This window comes from Zootoca vivipara, chromosome 13, assembly GCF_965207765.1.
Source record: "Zootoca vivipara chromosome 13, rZooViv2.hap1.1, whole genome shotgun sequence".
Taxonomy (NCBI): Eukaryota; Metazoa; Chordata; class Lepidosauria; order Squamata; family Lacertidae; genus Zootoca; species Zootoca vivipara.
The window spans coordinates 5,594,535-5,615,323 of NC_142596.1; the positions used below are offsets into that span (position 1 = coordinate 5,594,535).

At 45.0% G+C, this 20,789-nt stretch overlaps 2 protein-coding genes across 3 annotated transcripts in view; both read right to left on the bottom strand.

The window, feature by feature from the left end:
• Positions 1-2,301, bottom strand: part of TBC1D2B (TBC1 domain family member 2B) — a 45,398-nt gene extending 43,097 nt beyond the window's left edge. Inside the window, exon 1 of the mRNA XM_035130903.3 lies at positions 1,713-2,301. Within this exon, the coding sequence (XP_034986794.1) occupies positions 1,713-2,195 (483 nt within the window). The 5' untranslated portion in view covers positions 2,196-2,301. The remainder of the gene's footprint in view (positions 1-1,712) is intronic.
• A 6,686-nt stretch (positions 2,302-8,987) lies between these two features.
• The window catches only part of FAM81A (family with sequence similarity 81 member A), a 39,828-nt gene continuing 28,026 nt past the window's right edge, over positions 8,988-20,789 (bottom strand). For both annotated transcript variants that reach the window (XM_035132252.3, XM_088657295.1), the window contains exons 6-9: positions 17,669-17,775; positions 16,792-16,927; positions 15,105-15,300; positions 8,988-12,850 (exon numbers count right to left, since the gene is read on the bottom strand). In XM_035132252.3, coding sequence (XP_034988143.1) covers positions 12,744-12,850; positions 15,105-15,300; positions 16,792-16,927; positions 17,669-17,775 — 546 coding nt within the window. In that variant the 3' untranslated portion in view covers positions 8,988-12,743. The remainder of the gene's footprint in view (positions 12,851-15,104; positions 15,301-16,791; positions 16,928-17,668; positions 17,776-20,789) is intronic.

Here is a 20,789-nt window from a genome sequence, read left to right on the forward strand (position 1 = left end):
GAAAAGGGAAAGGTATGCCTCTTGCAGTCACAGGTCAAGGCTACTGGCAAGGCAACATTCAAATGTTGGAAGCAGGTACATCCAGGGTGCATTTTAACATACTGTACTCATCCTGGCTACTGAAGCAATTCATCATTTTACAGTCCCACTGTAAGTATGTTTACTCAGAAATAAACCCCACAATGTTCACCAGGACTTAATTCCAAATATGCTGCCAGCTATTATACCACATTTTGCCTTCATGCTGTATACAGATTGCTGTTCAGGCCCTCAACTCCAACCTACTGAGCAAGATGCTAGAATTCTCAGAATGATTTTGTAACAGAGCACCTAATACCTACAAGAGAAAATTACTTATGGAAACTTAACACTGAAGAGCACAGCTCTCTCAGAACTGGTTAAATCAGAGAAACATTTTCATTTACAGTTTTAAATGCATTGTTTATTAAATTATTTGTACATGGATAGCAATACCAAAGGCAGAGCAGTAAATGCAATTTCTGTTTTTTATTACTGTTTGGACATGTTTTGGTATTGCAGTTACACGTGGCATATGGCTTCAGGCACAGACAGCACTGAAATACTTTTTATTAGCTTGTGGGGCTAGACTACTCTGCTGAAGAAATAATTCTGGTATGAACTGTGGAGTAAAAGGTCTAGCTCTGTTCTGCAACTCAGTTTTTTCACCTTGCTTTTCTTGTTTTATAACGGGGAAGTGAATTGTCCCAGTTCTTCCTCAAATGCTGACTGATGGTTTCTTGGCTTACACCACACACTATCTGGACAGAGGTGCCATGTGGTCTTTGCCACCATCCCAGCTCAGCAGCTCTCTAGGTACTGCCCACAATGACATTGATAAGTGTGCACTTTAGCCATGCTTTAGGGATAGGTACCTTTGGATATGAAACTGGAAGGTTTTCCTTTCCTCAGTCTTTCTTGCTTGGGTGAAAGAGATTCAAAACAGAACCAGAAGTTATCAAAGGGGAAAGAGAACAGGTGATCCAGATTAGTTAATGCTGATTTGTGTGTGTGTTTTAGTGTAATCATATTGGTAACACAAATACAAGGTTAGGCAAACCAAATTAAATTCTCCAACAATCTCTTCCTCTGATCCTGCATATAGATGAATAAGGATTTCCAAGGAAGTGCCAGACGATATGCCCAGACAGGTTAACCTATCAGGAAAGAATATCTCTGTGCCAGAACATGCTTTGCATACAAACAGTCACAGGTATATCCAGGCAGGGCTGGGAAATACCCATTTGAAATCCTGGGGAACCCCTGCTAAGCAGTCAACACTAAGCTGGATGGAGGAATGGTCTAACTCTGCTGAAGGCACTTGCACAAACCTCTAAGTAGAAGCAGGCTCTGCTTGAGCCCAGATGATTTTGGGATCCGGTTCCTTCAGACAGGGCAATTGGTGGAGGAGCAGAGATTTGAAGGTTTGTTTTTACCAACAATCAAGCGGTATGTAAATTTTATGAAATAATTACTGTAAGCGACCTTACATGAGGAACTTACCTGAGAGCAAGCCCCGCCCCACAAGCCTAAGGGGGCTGACTTGGAGGTCCATCCCCGCCTCGGAGAGTTCCCTGCCCCGCTTGACCCTCCCTCAGGACCCCTTTGGGGAGCTCCCAACGACGAACGTGCGGCGGGGCCGGCAAAGCGGGGCAGCTACCCCGGACCCACCCTGGGGGGGGACCCCGTTCTACCTTGAGGACGGTGACGCCGCCGGGGTTGTGGATCTCGAATGTGCTGCCGAGGGCGGCCTCTACATCCCCGACACCGACGCCGACGCTGCTGCTGCCGCCGCCGCCGCCGGAAAAGGAGCAGGAGGACGAGGCGGCGGAGAAGGAGGCGGAGGCCGGGACGGCGGCGCTGGGGGCGGCAGCGCTGGGGGCCTCGGCCGGCTGGTGGTAGCTGAAGGAGGCTCCGGCGATGTCGAGGCGTCCGAGGGGCACCGCCTCCTGGGAGCCCTTGAAGTAGTAGAGGGCGCAGCAACGCGGGTCGAAGGCGAACCAGCGGCTGCGGAAGCCCCGCAGCGGGCCCTTCCCCGTCAGCTTCTGCAGGTAGCCGCAAAGCCGGGGCCTCTCCGAGGCCGAGGGGGGCGCCGCCGGAGGGCTCGCAGAGAAGGGACATTCCCCAGGGGCGGCGGCGGCGCCTTCTGCCTCCTCGCAGCAGCCCGCAGAAGGCATCGTGGCGGCAAGAGCAGCAACAGCGCCGCTGCCACCACCGCCTCTCTGCGCTCCTGAGAGGGTGTGAGGCTAGAGGGCTGGGCTGCCTTCCGCAGCGCCCTCCCCAGACCTGGCTTTGCCCCCGGAGCATGCTGGGACTTGTAGTCCGGTCTTTCTGAGGCGAAGGGCCTGGCCGCCTCCGCCTCCGCCCTCCTCGGTAGGCCCCGAGGAGGGATGGGTGAGGGCTGCCCCTGACACATAGGCCAGGAGGCGCGCAAGGGGGTTCTGCTTAGTGGTGGTGGGGTTAATTTAAATTATAAGCATTATTGCTGGCTTTTTAGTGGTTTATTTCCTGAAATCTTTTTCATACCGCGTTTCTTACAAGGAGCTCAAGGCATACTGTATCAAAGCATACTGTATATTTATGTGCTACTATTAACTTGTTTCCCATGGTGCTTCTCCTGAAACCATTGGATCAATACCGGTAGGGAAGATTGGGACACATGTAGAGACAAAGAAATGTGGTCACCTATTGACCTATTTTGAATTTTGGATTTCACAAAAACCTGATCTATTCAAAGACATAAAACACATGGGGAAACCTTCATACCTACTTTTAAATAATCTGGTACAACCCAATTAAATACATCAATTTACAGTTCCAACTAAATTCAAACTACCATATAACACAAAATACCAATTCTATATCTAATTATTTATGGAAATCTCTTGGTCTTGAAAAAATTCTTGCTGCTTTCACAAATATCTTCAATCTCCAGGAGCTTCAACTCTTAAGTTGTAGTCCAAAAATATATATTTGCAAGTCACCTTCCTCCAGGCCCCCCTTTGCCTGCCACCCCACAAGTCCTGGTTTCATGCAGATGAAAATAAATAGCTGTTGATACTTTGCTGTTATCTGGGAAGCCTTAAGCTTGCAATAAACACATTATTCTAAATAAAAAAATTCCTTCAGTAGCATCTTAAAGACCAACTAAGTTTTTATTTTGGTATGAGCTTTTGTGTGCATGCACACTTCATCAGATACCACACGAAAGCTCATATCAAAATAAAAACTTAGTTGGTCTTTAAGGTGCTACTGAAGGAATTTTTTTATTTTGTTTCGACTCAGACCAACACGGCTACCTACCTGTAACATTATTCTAAGTGATTTCCTGGCAGATTTCTTCCATTAATCAGGAGGGTTGAGATGCATCTCTGGAGCACCTAAGTCTGCAGAGAGAACAAAACTGCTTCTGGGACTGAAAACATAGTTAGTTAGCATGGGAGGGGGTTACAAATGATAAACAGGTGAAGGGTTTTCCAAAATGATGATCCTTTTTTTGTAAGCCGTAAACCATATAAAGTTTTTAAGTTAGAAAATTTATTCATCCTAGTTTATTTATAACTGTTCCTGTTATCTGCTTAATTTCCTTTACCTAGTTGCCAGTGGGAGGGAAGAGAAAGAAAATCTTTTTGGTAATTCAAATACAATAGAAAACATTCTGCTGTAGAGAGCAGTAAGAATTTCCAGACTCCTTACCTGTAGAAAGCAAAATTATTATGGAAGAAAAAACTGTTACAGTTATGGGCAGTTATTTTTACTCCAGGATAACTTATTTCCATCATGGGTTTATTCATACAAATTTTTAGCAGTGACAGATTTATTAGAAACAAAGTTTATCATTTATTCTCACATGATTAATCCATACCATGTGGGTTCAAAATTAGAATTAAAATTAATTAAAAAATTAATCAACTCTCCCTTACTGAGTTGATGCACATGTTATTTATATGTACAAGTTTGGATGCTGAACTAACTTCCAGGCTTTCTGCCATACAAACACAAGAGTTCTAAAGTTGGAGTCTCAAGTCCCATGACCCATTATTCAAGCACATAATTAAATTAATTATTTACCATTTCCGTATTGAGATATCCATTTTGAGTTTTCAGTTTTTGAACATTTCAGAACTTGAACGGTCTTCTGGAACGGTCTTCTGCAATCAGGACCGTTAGATTTTGACAGGCAGCCAATCAGATGTTGCAAAACAGTGGCCCATAGTGTCTGGAACACACAATAAGCAGGGAAGTTACTGCAATGCCCGTGCAGGACAGCCAGCTCAGCCTTGCACAGTTCACTGGGTGCCTCCCATGCTGTGCATGACGAATCAACAATGGGAGTAGAGTTCATAAAATGTATCCATTCTGGTTTTGATTGCTTAATGTGATGTAGTGGTTAAGAGCGGCAGACTCATAATCTGGTGAACAGTTTGCTTCCCCACTCCACATGCAGCTGCTGGGTGGCCTTGGGCTAGTCACACTTCTCTGAAGTCTCTCAGGCTCACTCACCTCACAGAGTGTGTGTTGTGGGGCAGGAAGGAAAAGGAGATTGTTAGCCCCTTTGAGACTCCTTCGGGCAGTGATAAAGCTTCTACTCCTTCGGGTAGTGATAAAACTCCTCCTCCACCACCACCTCCTCCTCCTCCTCTTCTTCTTCTTCTAAGTGATACAATGTAGTTTTGAACTTGGCTGAGTAGAAAATACATATTGTACAAACCTTCAGAAATTAACAGAAAATCAGCGGTTTAACCCATGGGTAGGCAAACTAAGGCCCGCGGGTCAGATCAGGCCCAATTGCCTTCTGGATCCAGCCCACGGACAGTCCAGGAATCGCCACATGGATCGCCAGCACACACGTTCTTTCCCTCTCCCGCACACGGTGTCACCACCGCCGCCTCCCTCCCTCCCTCCCTCCCTTCTCCTGGCTTCTTCCCGCCCTGCCTAGAGGAGGAAGGGGACTGGGCTTTGTTGGTGCCAGCAGTAGCAGCGCTTGAGCGGCTGTCATTTTAAGCAGCCCCTCTCCGGAGCCCTTTTGCACCCCACTCATTGTCCCTCTGCCGCTCTTGCATAATTCTCTCCCCCCCCCCATTATAATCTGGCCCGCCACAAGGTCTGAGGGACAGTGGACCAGCCCCCTGCTGAAAAAGTTTGCTGACCCCTAGTTTAACCAATCCCCTCGGTTCCAATGGCATTTTGCTCCTGTTGGAAATGTGGATCCAAGGCACCGCTTTCCTCCATAATCCTCCAAGTGTACAGTCACATACTCCCTACCCCTACATAGATATTAACACAATAGGAGACAGGATGTGTTTGGGAGTAACAATGACCCAGACAGAAATCCATTGGTAGAGTGGATTGAGACCAGGTACTGTACTTTCAAAGCCTGAAAACAGGAAAGTCCAGAGTCCAGAGGAAAAGTGTAAATATTTTTATTGTTCTTAGGGAAGCTGCTAATTAGGTGTGGAAAATAGGGGTGATTGACAGGAGTGGGTGACAGGCTCGAATTCCACATGCCACCCCCTCCTTCTATATGACAAATTTGTGATGTACTGATAATGCTGTTGGAAGTATATGATTGGAAAGGTGGGGAGAGAAGTTTTAAAAGTCTGTGCAACCCCTTGCTTGGGGTTCTTACTCGCTGTGGGTTTTGAACCTTGTTGCAACAATAAAGAACTGGGTCTATTGACTGCTGTTTTGCTTCTTCTAACTTGACTGGAGACTCTTTCTTTGCTGACCGGAGGGACCCGCAAGGAGTGGCACCCTGACAAGCTGGGCAGCGGAGCAATCCCACATCCCAAGTTTTGTTTTTCCTTATCACCAGAAACATGCCTCTGAGCTGTCACAGCATCAGTGAATTTTACTTCTGCAGGTTAGTTCTTCTGTGGAAGAAATACACACTTTCAAGCACAGATCTGAACCACATTTGTTTTCTCCTACAAGGCAGAGGTCCAGCACCCAAGAGCAAAATAAAAATGTAAGGAAAAGGAGGGAGAATAACGAAACAGGGCACCTCTCAGTTTATCTTAGCCTGGGAAATTGTTTTTAGTTCCATAACTGATATCACATTCCTTTCATACAAAAATCTATTCCTGGTTTCCCCCAAAGTTGCTTCTTTTAAGCAGCCTAATTTGGATTGAGGGGGTGAGGAGTTACTGTTGTTAAACAACTGAGAATCAGGAACCTCGATAATTCTACTGCAAATCACTAAAAGATATACCAAGAGAGCATGATCTCTACCTTCTGCCTGCCCCTGAGTATATTTTATTGTGCCATTGTTTTGTTTCTGCATTGCTATATTTAATCTTGCTGATTGCTTTGTTGTGCTTTTTAAAAGTTGTAAAAGTTTATAAATAAATGTTAACAACAGTACACGGTCCTGTTGAAGATCATGGGGTTGGAAGATTGACACATACCGGTATGCAAAAAACTTACTCTTTCTCTCCTTAACATACACCCAAGTTTCTGGGTTTGCAGAACAGAAGGTTTCTCATCAACAACTTCGGAACTTACCATTCATATTCTGATTTAAATTACTATTTGTTGAGACAGGAAAAAATACAGAGTATAATGTATAGCATGAAAATGTCAATTTTATTCAGATTTAAATGATTTTTAAAATAGATAATTCAAAAACCAGGTAACCAACTGGAATGTCTTAAGTTGTATCTAATTGTCTGTGCAAAGTTTTACAGGAAAAATTATTCAAATCTATACATATTTGTTGTTTTCCTCCATTTGTCCTCTCACAGTTATAGTTTTTACAATACCAATAAACTGTATTTTATTGTTTATAAAAGGCTAAATGGACTTTCTCCTAATATTTATGGCTGCATATTTGCTAGATTGATAACTAAAATACATGTATTTCTTTCCCCTCACAATTCTGTTGAAGAAATACCTGGAAATGTTTATTCATATCATTAGCTTTGTGTAAACAGGACAAGATTCAGCTGCCATTTGAATTTGAATTTTAAAGCAGTTATACTTCATTAACAAAGTTGAGTCAAAATAGCCTCTGGTAAGCTCTTTTGCAAGATGTTGCAAATCAAGGTGCACAGCTGGTGGGTAAACACTGTCGCTTGACAACTTTTTAATTTTTCTTATAATGGAACTATCATCACTGAAGAAAAAAAATGCTCAGCCCTAGTTTTGTGAAGTGTTTCCTCTGTGATGCTTTATTCACAATCCTGGTGGTACAACTACCTTCTGTAGTATCAGGGGCCCACTCTGCTCTCCAGATATTGATCCTGAAAAGTGAGTTCTACTGCACAAACAAGGACATAAACTGAGCTGTAAGGTACTTGTAGTGTTTTCTGGGCTGCTGCAGGACTGGATTGTACCAACAACAGGGCAGGACAGTCTCAAAGCACTGAAGCAAAGAGCTTTTTATTTGACTGATCCCCATTGAGAAGTAAGCTGGTTTAAAAATCTGCATACGCAGAGTGTACGTAAGAACAGTTTATGCATTCTAACCCATGGATATGAGCCAATTCTTGAGCAAGCACCATTGAAAGTAATAGGGGACCCAGACAGCTGTCCCTCTGCAGCTCATGTCTCTCTCCCAGAGAATCCTTAGCACAGATACTGTTGGTGTGACATGCCTGTTTCCTTAGGAACCAAGCTTTTCAAGTGGGAGCTCAGGCCATAGCCAATTGCGGAGAATGGTTGGTACCTTCTGATTTCCCCTGCAAGGGTAAAACAGAGCAAGTCAGACTGCTCTGTGCCATCCTGCTGGTGCAAGGAGGAAGAAAAATGAAAGGGCAGTCATGGGCAGAGCAGCCCACGGCCCCAGAACCAGTTGTGATGGCTCTCATCTTGATCCAAGTGCTTGGTGGGTTGCCAAGTTGGAGGTGAAAGTTGTGGGCAGAGCGGAGTTTGGTGCATAAGCAGTGAGGCTGCAAATACACCCTTGGATTGTGGGAAGGTGCTGCCCTTTAAGACTCACTGGCTCTGTGCGCCACAAGAGGGAGAGAGGCCTGCTGCAACCCCTCCCTCCCTTCTAGGGGTTGGCTAGATTGGCCTCTACCAAGGGTGCAGGCCCAGGAGGGCGCAAAAATCAAAGCTCTCCACTGTTGCTCAGAGTGGCTAGGAGCCTGCCTGCACATGCGCACACTCCCTAGTCTGCTCCTAGTCTGGAGGAGCACACAAGGAGCTGATACAGCTCCTTGCCAAGGGTGCAAGGGAGCCTAGGTATGGCTCTGCTTCTGCAGCAAGTGTTTCGTGCATTTTGGAGACTCTATCACTGGAATCCAAAAGGAACAGAACTAAACTTGGATGAATGCTCACCCACACACCTCCACCGTGCTTTCAGGAATTTACAGTTACCCAGTGACTGGTAAATAATGAGGTGCCGCCGATACTCACAGCTCGATAAAAGTGTTGTGGCTGCCAGTGCACAATGGCTGCCATGGGCAACAAGAAAAGAGGGGTCAGTCAAGTGCAGTCCAAGAGTATATCAAGAGTGGCTTATTTTAGTCCTTTAAAATAGTTAAGTGTAGGGCTGAATCTGGAGATAGCAACTTGGACTATGAAAAGTGTCAAAGCATGTCTGATAAATTTGTTACTAACAGTAAATTAATCAGCCAACCATAGCATCCCTAAGACTCAGATGAAGGGTAGTATATAAATTTAACGAATGAATGAATGAATGAATGCATTTGATGCCATGAAACACTCCTGCATGGCTTCTTCCCACCACCAGCTAAACCATCAAAGTAGAAACTGCAAATGAGCAAACCTATCAGGCTTTGCTGTTGATCAGCCTACAGGCATTCCAAATCCAGTGCAGGTGGGATTATTGCACAAGGAGCCCCCCAAATTAGGCAAGCAATGTGACTGAAGCCCATAGCCAGAAATAGGGAATACTGTATGCGGGGGGGGGGGGGGGAGGAGGATCACAGTATGTCATGCAATACAGGAAAGCCCTATGTTGCAATTAACTTAATATGTCTAAGGTTGTTTACCCATGCAAGATTGTAATAAAATCACATTTTAATAGAATTATGAAATAAACATCAAACATGTCAGTCAAACTAGTGCCTTTGTGCTCATTGGTCAAAACAATGGGAGGTGGGAGCAAGTCTGTGACTTAACAGAGTCTCTGATAGAATTCTGCCTGTATATTTTTTCCCTTTAAAAGGGCTAAAAAGGTTTAATTTTTAAGAAATTAAAGCTGAAAATCAGGAATATAGGAAGCTGTCAAATACTGTACATGAGTCAGGCTATTGCTTTATCTAGCTCAGTATTACTCACACTGACTGACAGCAGCGGCTCTCTAGGGCCTCAGACGGTGGGTGGCTGGGGAGACTTTCTCAGGCCTACCTGGAGATGCTGGGGATTGAATCTACTCTTCCACTGAGCTGTGGCTCTTCCCTGAATCTCCATGAGTGGGGCAGACCCACCAACATATTCCCTGGCACAACCAATATACACTACACTTCTGCATTTTCTATTCACTTGGTGTATCTCTTCATTATACTCTTATGAATCAGAAGGAAATGTTGCACAATATCCAGCAGCACCGTGCGCTATTACAAAAAATTGACCCTTAATCTTAATGAAACACAAGAGAGAGAAAAGGTGCTTGCTTGCCAAAGTACCTGTACAGAGTCACCTGCTGTTCTGGCTGAAGACAGCAGGGAAAGGGTCCTGTAGAAAGGCTCAAACACAAATTAAACCGAAGGTTTGCAGTGGCAGTGCAGTGTTAAGTATCGCTGATTTCAGTGGGAAACAGCTGCAGGCACGGCTGGCCCAATACATGTTTGCCTTGAGGCGAACCACAAAATGGTTCCCTCACCCCCACCAGGGAAGGAGTGAGTGAAGATTTACATCAGGAACGGGAGTTGGTGATAAACATCTACATTGGGCCAGCCCTGGTTGCAGGTGTGTTTAATTCCTGTGAAAAATAAATGGGGCTTCAAAATGCATAATTTGGACACGCGTGTGGTCTTGGCATTAAAAAACAGGCTCTGGTTTCTCCAGCAACAATTAACCATGGCTTTTTAGGGATGTGGGTGGCGCTATGGGTTAAACCACTGAGCCTGGGGCTTGCCGATCAAAAGGTTGGAGGTTCAAATCCCCGCGACAGGGTGAGCTCCTGTTGCTCGGTCCCAGCTCCTGCCAACCTAGCAGTTCGAAACCACATCAAAGTGCAAGTAGATAAATAGGTACCACTCCGGCGGGAAGGTATTCCGTGTGCTGCTCTGGTTCGCCAGAAGCGGCTTAGTCATGCTGGCCACATGACCTGGAAGCTGTACACCGGCTCCCTCGGCCAGTAAAGCGAGATGAGCGCCGCAACCCCAGAGTCGTCCGAGACTGGACCTATTGATCAGGGGTCCCTTTACCTTTATATATAAATTTTACATGCTTGGGTATAGAAGCCCATTGCTGCATTAGCTCTAGGCTCCCCTCCCATTGAACAGAGACCCCCATTGCTGAAAACAGCCCCCACGACAAAATTAGGCTTAGAAAAAAGTATTCTGCTGGCTCCCTCACCCACCAAGCCCAATTGTTGCAGGGTGGAAGAAGCAATCTGCTTCCTGCAATCTCCAGGAAGAATACCTCTGCCTCCTCCAGCAGTTTGGCTTGAAAGCAGCCAAAATACCCCTTTTCAGCCTAATTGCTGGCGTGAGGGGAGGGGAGGGAATGCATACATTAGTGTGCATACTCTTTGCATGCAAGTACATGTGTGTTGTACATGTGCTATTTGGCCATGCCCACTGTGGCCTCTGTCCCTTGGAGGGTTGGCCAAGAGGGAATTCAGCTCTCAGGCCAAGAGGTTTCCTCACTCTGTCTGAGAGAAACTAAGGCAGGAGTTTGATAACCTTGGTCTAGATGGCTTGGCAAGCTTTTGTGAAGCAGCGGGGTCTCATAACAGATGAGGGAATTTGGTGGCAGTGGACATAGACAGCTGCCTGTAGGGCAGTGTTGTCCTTTCTGAGCAGCTTATGGTTCTCCAGAGTTTCTGAGAGCAAAATGTCTTCCCTTTCACTTGTAAACTTGAGGAAGGGATAGCAGCAGAGCACCTGCTTTGCATGCAGGAGGTCTCGGGTCCAATGGAGGTCCTCGTGGCATCGCCAGTTGGACTGAAAGGGACTCCCTGCCTGAAACCCCCGGAAAGTCGCTGCCTATCATCCTATTAAGGGATACTTTTTCTAATCAAAGAGGCTTCTGGGAATTGGCCCTGGCGTCTCCTCTGTGGAAAGCAAGTGGCCATGAAGCCTCTGGCAGTGATTGGATGAGGTAGCCTACCACGACAGAGGGGCCTGGCAGGAGGATGGCAAAGACCTGAGCAGTTCAGCCAGGGAGAAGGCAAGAGCTCTGAAGGCAGGAATAAGAGTCTGAGGGAGCCAGGAGGAAGGCATAAGACACAAGAAGATACAAGAGTTGCAAGAGAGAGTGGCCTGGAAGGGGAGGGGAAAATTAAGGATCCCGGGAACAGTCAGGGCTTATCCACGCTTACCTTTTGCTCTGCCCCTTCTAGGCAGAGGTCAAGGCTTTAACGCTCCCTGTCCAAGTGTTTTGTTCTTGTTTTGCCTTGAGCTTTCCCCATGAAAACCTGCTGTTTGAAGCTGAATTGGAGCAAATGTCAATTCAGGTTTTCTGTGGATTGAGCTTTAAGAGATTATTTTCATGGGGAAAGCCCCAAAGCTGCAAAACATTTGCAATAATACTGTAACCTTCTCAATACCTTCCTTGCATGGAAAATGGACACAGAGCAGCTTGGGCAATCGCCTCATCACGCCCTGCAAGCTGAGGTGGCCTCTCTTTCCCCCCAAGAACCGCCTATAGAAGGCTGGCCAAGAACTATCCTTTCCAGAGGCAAGGAGAGATCTCAGATTCAAAAAGCTTTCTTTCCCTGTAGCTTGTCTCTTTTACTTGTACATGGTTTTAACTAATACTTATTGTTTTAACATTTTTATGTAAAGCCGCTTTCTGAGGTTTGCCGAGCAGCGGTACGTAACTAAAGAGATGGGCCCCCTACTCCCAGCAGCCAGCATGGCCAGTGATCAGGGATTGGGGGGGGCATTGGAGTCCCACAACATCTGGAAGGACACCACAGGTTTCCCATCCCTGTCTTAAATAAATAAATTAAACAAGGCAGGGTATACATCTGTGCAACCAACGGAGGAGCGTAACATGCAATAGAGCATCAGCCCTTCAGCAGCAGGCTGTGTTGCAAACACCTGTTCTGGCCAGCTGACTGATTATGGATGTTCTCTGGTGGATTTTTGTTCTTGATTTTAGTGGAATATAGATTAGCACTTTTATGCCTCACAACAGAAACCAATGATGGCAACACAGATTTAAACCCAATTCAGTCCCATGGTGGTGAATGAAACTTGATTGAATTGACCTGAATTGCTTTTAAGTGCCCTGAAGACTGGAGATCTTGCATCCTTCGGCATGTTGGAATACATGGCTCTGCTCAAGCATTTGGAGTCCCTGACAAAAATCTGTGACCCAAGTTATGTGAGATAACTCTTCTGGAGTCAATGGGGCTTAGATCTGGAGTTACAGGGCAGTGGTCCTCACAGGTCTTCCGTAAAAAGTATTTTTTGATAGCAATGCTGTCTTTTTACTATTTACAGTAATCATACAGCTCCACACGATCGGGAGCACATAGCTCTGTCCATGCATCAGATTTATATCGCAGCTTGGATCAATAACATTATAGGCAGACCAGATCCATTTTTATTCCAGCTGCTCAGGTGAGCTGCATTCAGATGCCTTTACTTCATTTGCTGAATCTGCTTCTGCAGCTCTTCCTTATCCAGTTTCATTTTGGTTTCAAGAACTTGCCGCAGGGATCCAATGCTCTCATAGATGGTCGCAAATCCTAAACGGGAAGAATTGAAATGACATTTGCTATCTTTTTTATTTTGAAACAAACTATGCTGACACTAAAAGCAAGTCTCATCTTCAGTTTATCTTTCTCAATCAATCATTTTATTGTATATAGCCAAAGGCCTTTACAATGTGCAGCAGGGGATAAGATCAAGGCTGAAATCACGCAACATGACCTATAAAAGTTGAAACATGAAAATTTTCAGTTTGAGGTTTTAAAATTAGGAATCATTCACATATCTAGAACTTATTAGCTGCCAGAGTAAACTTAGCTACCGGATGAGCAATCTTGATATCTGTATCGGCTAGGAGCTCAACTGTCATCTCCTGGGGGGATTGCCCTGAGAAACAGTCAAGAACCAATGATAAAAAACATTATATGGGCATTGAATTTAAAGGGCAAAGCAGCAGGAAATGTGCGACACCCCCAGCTTGATTGTATCCATATATGCACCTGTGTTCCATATGGGGAATTCCCAGGTATCTCCCCTCTAAATACTCTGAGGGCATCTGTTGGAACCTTAGTTCAACAAACGCCCTACACAGCTGCGGGAAAGTCAGTGTCTCAAGGTAATGGGGCCTTGAGTGGTTGATCTTGATTTGGGGGCACCAAATAGAATAACGGGCAACCATTATGGATGGTCTATCTTGGTTGGCATCCTGAGCAAATATCAAATTTCTTAGGTCACATGGACTGAGGACTAAATATTTATCCACTAGGTGTACCCGGCCCCGCGTTGCTGTGGCTCAGTCAGGGTCCCTGTTTCCCAGGAGAGAGGGATGACATAATGACACCCCTCTCTCTGTTGCCCCCGGCGCGTGGCATCATCTTCCCCCCACGTTACATGACCCTCCACCCCAATCCCTCTCTCCCCCTTGTATATCGTATGCACATTTTGGGAAGGGCCTGGGTGGTTCCCCCGGGGGATCCTGGTGGGCGAGGGGGCAGGCAGTCCAGGTGTAGTCCCTTATCGAAGGCGGACATACTGAGGGTGGGGGGGAGAGGAGAGGCGGTGGCGGCGAAGGGACAGGATCCAGCCCCCGGTCTCCCAAAAGGAGTCGCCTACTGTATGTACATTTTGGGGAGGGGGTGGTTGATTCCCCTGGCAGATTCTGGCAGCCGAGGGGGCAGTCAGTCAGCTGCAGGTCCTTATTGAAGGCGGACATGCCGAGGGTGGCGGGGAAAGCCGAGGTGCTGGCGACAAAGGGAGAGGATCGAACCCTTGCTCTCCCAGAAGTAGCTGCCGGCCATCCACTCCTAGTACCTTTACGTGGGCGCACCGGAAGGACGCCACTGCGTACCCCAAGGCATCCTGGGAGTAAAGAACTTTACCATAGGGTGTGTTGCTTTGACGTCCAATAGATGGCGCTGCATTTCCAAAAAACCATATTTTTACCTGTCACAGGTGTTACATCTATATAATCTAATAATCTACAAACACTCCCATATTCGATTGGAACGTTGTGTCGAAATTTCAAAACAATCGGTCAAGAACTTTCGGAGATTTTTGATTTTGTACAAACAGACATTTACTTTTATATATATATAGATTTGTAGATTGTAAGCCCTAAGCTTATTAACACTTTTGCACCCAGCCACCTGTTCTTAGTTGCTCTAACTAACAGAGCTTGGTAAGGATATGGTCCTCAAAGGCATTAAGTCTGCACCAGATAGGTTTGATCTATTCTGGCTGTCATTGAGGGGAGACCCAATTGGGCTCTGGGGTGAGTTGCCAGCGTCGCTGGTGGAAGCCCCAATATCTGCCTCATGAATTTATTTTGTTGGGCTTCTAGTTCTGATTTGATACTGCTTCCCCAAATCTTAGCCCCATAAAGCATTTGTGCAATGATCTTTGACATATAGATCTTGATGGCTGGATTAATTGCCCCACTTTCGTTGTGGAGGAACCTGTCCAGTAGAGTGGGCAGATAATAGCTTGATTGCATCCAGACAGGGTTTCCATGAAAGCTTTTCATCAATAAGTAATCCCAATTTATTTATCAGCATGAAAGGTTTTTTAAGAAAAAGGCCGCCTAACAGGGCTGGTGGAAATTTTAATTTATATATTTATTTGGACACCTTAACCGTAGCCCCGATAGTCGCTCTTTCTCCAATGCTGAGTTGGCCCCATTAGTCTGCTATAGAAACGTTCACTTCTTTACTTCCAATAAAGTGCCCCTGTTGTCATTTTTGAGTGGGAGCCACAATGCTGGCCAGGTTATTACATCAATAAACGCATTCTTACCAGCATTAACCTCGGCTTTCACTTCTTTTATATCTTCATTAATATCCATCTGAAGCTTGCTGAGCTGGATGTTGATTCTGTCTTCCGTCTTCTTTGCTCCGTGTTCTTCTGTGGTGATCTTTTGCCCGTCTTCCATTTTATTAAGTTTCCCTTGGATCTCGCTGAATTGCATCTCTAAGGCGCTGCTGTCCATTTCCTGGGATCAGTCAAACAATTTAAGACTTGCAATGATAAGATAAAACTGCCACATGGTTAATTTCTAGGCTAAGTCATTCAGGAAGACCCCACATGAACCAAGGCCTGTGGTCTGCAAGGGTTTTTTTCTTTTTTGCAGGATTTCCCTGGCACAAATAAAGGTGAGATGGCTTGCCTCAGGAGGCACTAAGGCATCACAGCAGGAGGCACTAAGGCATCACAGCAGGAGGCTGAAACTCAGTTCAAATATAATGGGGAACTGGCTCGCTCTTATGAGAATAAATCTGCTCAAATCTCAGGCTTACATGCTCTTTTCATTCTCCTTGGAAAATGGAAGCTTCAGATTTGGTTTAGGATGAGATGGTTTAGGGACCCAGGTGGCGCTGTGGTTAAACCACTGAGCCTAGGGCTTGCTGATCAGAAGGTCGGCGGTTCGAATCCCTGTGACGGGGTGAGCTCCCGTTGCTCGGTCCCAGCTCCTGCCCACCTAGCAGTTCGAAAGCACATCCAAGTGCAAGTAGATAAATAGGAACCGCTACAGCGGGAAGGTAAACGGCGTTTCCATGTGCTGCTCTGGTTTGCCAGAAGCGGCTTTGTCATGCTGGCCACATGACCTGGAAGCTATACGCCGGCTCCCTCGGCCAATAATGCGAGATGAGCGCGCAACCCCAGAGTCGGTCACGACTGGACCTAATGGTCAGGGGTTCCTTTACCTTTACCTTTACCTTTACCTATAGTTTTCTATTACATCTGAAATCAGGGAACTGTGTTTTTTTTCTAATTATGCTTAGTTAAAAGAAACTAGGATCAAATATGTATGGTGAGGGGCCTCAGAACCATTCTATAGAGGGCATAGGAAGATTTGGGGAGGTGTTGAAGTAACAATACATTTCCAGAGCCCATAGCACTGGTGTGGCTAAGCGATTTTAGGCCTTGGACTCAGTGGTCCCCTTTAGGCACAATGTATATTTATTAAGTTGTAAAGTTTTACATTCTTAATATATTGGAGCAGAAAACAAAAAAACAGTTGGCAACTCTGATCTTTTTATAAAAAGAATACTCTACAGAAGTAGTTTCTCAATTTAAACTCACAACTCAAAAGTCTACATTACATCTGCAGGAAGAGAGTGGAGTTTGCTTTTGCTAATTAAAATGAACATCTGTAACCATGCACATCCCCGGCTGGCTACCCACTAACTCTAAAATGTTTTAATAATTCAGAGGAAAGCAAGGATATAATAGTGACCAGCATCGGCCCCCGGTGGACCCAGTTGCTGATGGTGAGTCTGTTTGCTGCTGCCTCCTGGGTGGTTATTTGGGGGGCCCCTGGGCTGAGTGGCCCTGGATATCAGGCATGAGGTCCAGCCCTAATTGCACCATAGCAAGATCTAGAAGGGGGGGTTGTGAAGGTCTTTCCAGGTGTGTTTGTGTGGGTGGGTGGCCAGGATTGTAAAATTACTTTTCAGGAGCTTTTGGAAGACAGGAAACGTACACTTTTTTCCTTAATGGCCAGGGACAGTTGATCAATCTTCTGCAGAAACTCTTTCTCAAACCGGTCATGCTCCTGTTCCATCCAGCTTCGTGCAGATGAGATCTGGTTACTGAGGTAATCAATGGCATCCTGTAATCTAGGGGAATAAAATGAATTAAGAGAAAATATTTTTTAAACATAACCTCTGAATGAATTTGGCAGAACTGAACTGAATTTCCTTGCAAATATTCAAATTTATATTGTTCTAGTGTGGCTTTTTGTAAAAGGAAAAAGTGTAAAATACCAAATGTTGGCAAATTAATCAGTTAGTGATTTAAAATCTGAGACAATGTTAATGTTTAATTACACAGTACATCATAAATGAATTTTAAAACAATAATTTTGGATTCATAAGAGACTCTGACCTGAGGAAAATGAGCTTATGTTGAAACATGCAAGGTTAAAGAGGCAAGAACTACCCCATTGCTTCCTTATAGCTCAGCATTCCACTTTCATTTGTGGTCAGCAGTGAACAGTAGCCTGGGGAATATGGAGATCACACAGAAGCAGCCCTCCTCTCCACTGTTGTTCATCCCCTGACATCTGGTACTTAGAACTACACTGCCTTTTAACAAAGAGGCTCCATTTATTTAACTAACAGACTTTAATAGGCTTATCCCCAATTAAGTTGTCCAATTTTTTAAAAAAGGTTTTGTAGCGTGAAACCTTTTTCCTGATTGATTTTTTTCCCATTATGCAAATATAGATAATTGTGGTTTGCAAACAAGCCTTTTATTTTAGTTCTCAGAAGGTTGCTTACCCAAAAGTCTTCTGTGGTTTCACACCAAACTTTTACAAACTTAGAAAACTGGATTTTGAAATATATGGTGACACTCACTTTGTGTCCAGAAGGTGGAGCTGTTGGTTGCTCTCTTTATAGGTGAGCTTCAGTTTGGCTTCCTGTTGCATGATTGATTGTTCTATTCTGCTTAAAAGGTGTGAAATCTGAAAGGGAGGAAAGAACATTTCTTCCGCTACCTGTTTACTTAATCATGGTTTCGAAGGATAAAACACCTCTGCAAATGAGTGAAAACTGATAAACTGATAAAATTGAAAGTAGCTGAAACTTAAAACAGCTCCTTTCATTTTGCTTTTATGAAACTCCTCAACATCCTTCAGGAAAACAAAAGGCCACCCAGTGAATGAGAACCATCCTGTAACAGTGATCCACAGTGAGAGATTCCTCCCCCCCCCCAAAGAATAGAGACCCTTTGGATGGAGATGATCTTCCATCTTGGCCCTTTCTCCAAGGGAGGGGACACCTGTGCTTATACCTTTGGTTGCCTGGAATGAAAACCACCTGAATGATCACGCAGAAAGTGGCTGTTTTGGAGGCTAAACAGATGTCTTGCCTATGAAGGCTTAAGTTTGGATTTTGTCACTGTTGTGAGCTTTTGCTAGGGACTAGCAGAAGCACTGTACTGTATAGAAAAACACCCAGCAGAAGCTGGGGCAAGAGGAGAGGGAAGCACTGACCACCCACACATTCCTAGCTAGAGAGAGAGAGGAGAGATCAGAAATAGACATCGCAGATGCCTGTTCCCAAAGCCAGGTAACCAACCATGGGGTTATATATAGATATAGATATATGTATACATTCACTTACGCTGATTGCATTTGCTTGCACACTGGGGACTTTAAGTGCTCATGAGGTGTTGCTTTGTTGCAGACTTGCAGTCAGCAGAATTAAAGCTCTCATTCCACGCAGCACTTAAGAGTGTGTGCTCCCTTATCCAGCGGTACCCTTACCCACAACTAAGATGTTTTTGTAATGTTTATTCCAAAGTACATCAAGGTCAGCAAAGGTCCCTTCCAGTGTTGATTAAACGTTTCCTGCTTGCAGGACCCTTGTCCCCTTTCACGGCCCCTAGTAGGGAATCACTCCCTCTAAAAGCAAGGTGAGGAGGCTGAGTACTGAAACGACTGGAGTTGAGACAGGTCCACTGAGACACAAGAGCTTGGCATAAACCCTGATATTTGCAGTAGTTGTTTTTTTAAAAAAGTTTTAAAGAAAAAACGAAGCCCTCCCCACCTGCCACTGCCTAAAACACTCCAGCTGAATGTGGACCAAGCATGTTCATCTGTCAACGGTGAATATCAGAAAAGGAAGATGGAAAGGAGGGAGGGTCAGGAGGGCGGAATGGAATGGTCCTCTAGGGGAGAGCCTGGCTGGCAGGCAGGACCACTCCTGAGAGGATATAAAGAATGTACTGTAACATTTTGTTTCAGGTTCCACTTGTTACTCGTGAGGAGCCTGTTACTTGCTCCTTGATGAGCCTCTCTGAATTTCTCTTTCATGTTGTACATCCTTGTTTCTCCACTGGGGTGGTGGTTGGGGGGGTTAATTATTAGTTTCTTCTCATTCTTCTTCTTTTTAACAAATAGCAATATATATATACAGAAAACAGCAAGATAAAATGGGCTGACTGGCTTCCATGTAAAAATGGAGTGAACCAAGGATGACAATCCCAAACTAAACTGCTGGTGCAGGGAGCAACTGAAAATTCATCTCAAGCTCCGTGAAACCAGTAGCACTAAACTGCCTCAATCCAGATAATGTGTACTTATTTATATATTCTGCCTTTGAGGGCAAAGGTAGCCTTCCAGGGTAGCCTGCAACAAGCAATAGAAAAAGCAGTGAAACAATAACAATTTTATTTATTAAAAAAATATCTCCAGCCACACTTTTTGGCCACACTCAAAAGGTAGCAAAAAGGAACATATCTGGTTGATTTCATTGCAGCCTCCCACAGCTTCTCCCACACCTGGGTGGTGTGTTTAGTACCACAGTGTAAGTGTGATGGGAGGTTGTTTGGAATTTCAGGAGCAAAAGAGATCCACCATCCCTGCTGCTGAACCTCAAGACTGCACAGCATTTGGAAGATGAAAACTAAAATGGGTCAACTGGGGGCTAATTTCCCAGTTTAGAATCTGAATAGCCAGGCATAGCCAGCCTGCTGGATTTAGGATGACCACCTTCTTCCCCTACTGAGGAAAACCACAGATGTCTAAATACAGTACAGATGTTTTGGATGTCATGGGATCGTTTTTCCACTGTGACTAATAGACCGAAAGCGCTGCAGAGTAATGCAGGCTGGGTATGTTGGGGGGGGGGGGAGAGATGATGACTTTACATATTTTTATGGAACAAATTTCCTTGCAAATGACTTTCCAGATTGTGAGTGGGCCTTGGCAAGGCAGGATAAAAAACACGAGCTTTCTTCAAGAAGACAGATGGGTCAGAAGACATTTCCAGGACCTGTTTGCAGTTTTCCCAAAGGCATCCGGCAGAACGCAGTGGGGGAGAAATGCAGGATTGTGGTGCATAGAACTCTAGATAGAGTTGGGAGTTATTTCATCTACGGTAGTTCATCTAGTCCATTGGTCTTCAGCTGGTATGTCCAGACCCACTGGTGGGCTGTGGCCTGATCCAAGGTGGGTTGCATCAGGGGCAACACCACCATGCAAATATATGGCAAAAGATTAACAAAATGGGTCCCCAATTGCACATTTGGGTTAAAGGTGGATCCTGGGTCTGAGAAGGTAGGAGATTGCTGATCCACCTCGGCTAATACAGGAGAGCCGCTGCTACAGCATGCCTGGCAGGTGGCTCATTTACATTTTCTGTTTGTGACATTTTCTCCCTGCTGCCTTCCAATCCCAAAAGAATTCCCCAACCCAGGTGGTTTCGAACAGATTTCAAAGGATATAAGGCAGTTAATAAAAATTACGAAACAAGGCAAAAGCATCAGAACGGCATAACCTCAACAACTACAGATAGGTAGCCGTAAACTCAGCTCAACAACTACATTAGCCCACATCTACAAACAACATGAGAGTCATCTGCCACAAAGACTTTCACGAGCTGTCACCTTCGAAAGGTGAGCAGTGATGAAGCCAGGTGGGCCTCCAGCAGAGGGCATTGTAGAATTCTATTGGCATTGTGTGCATCTTTGTGG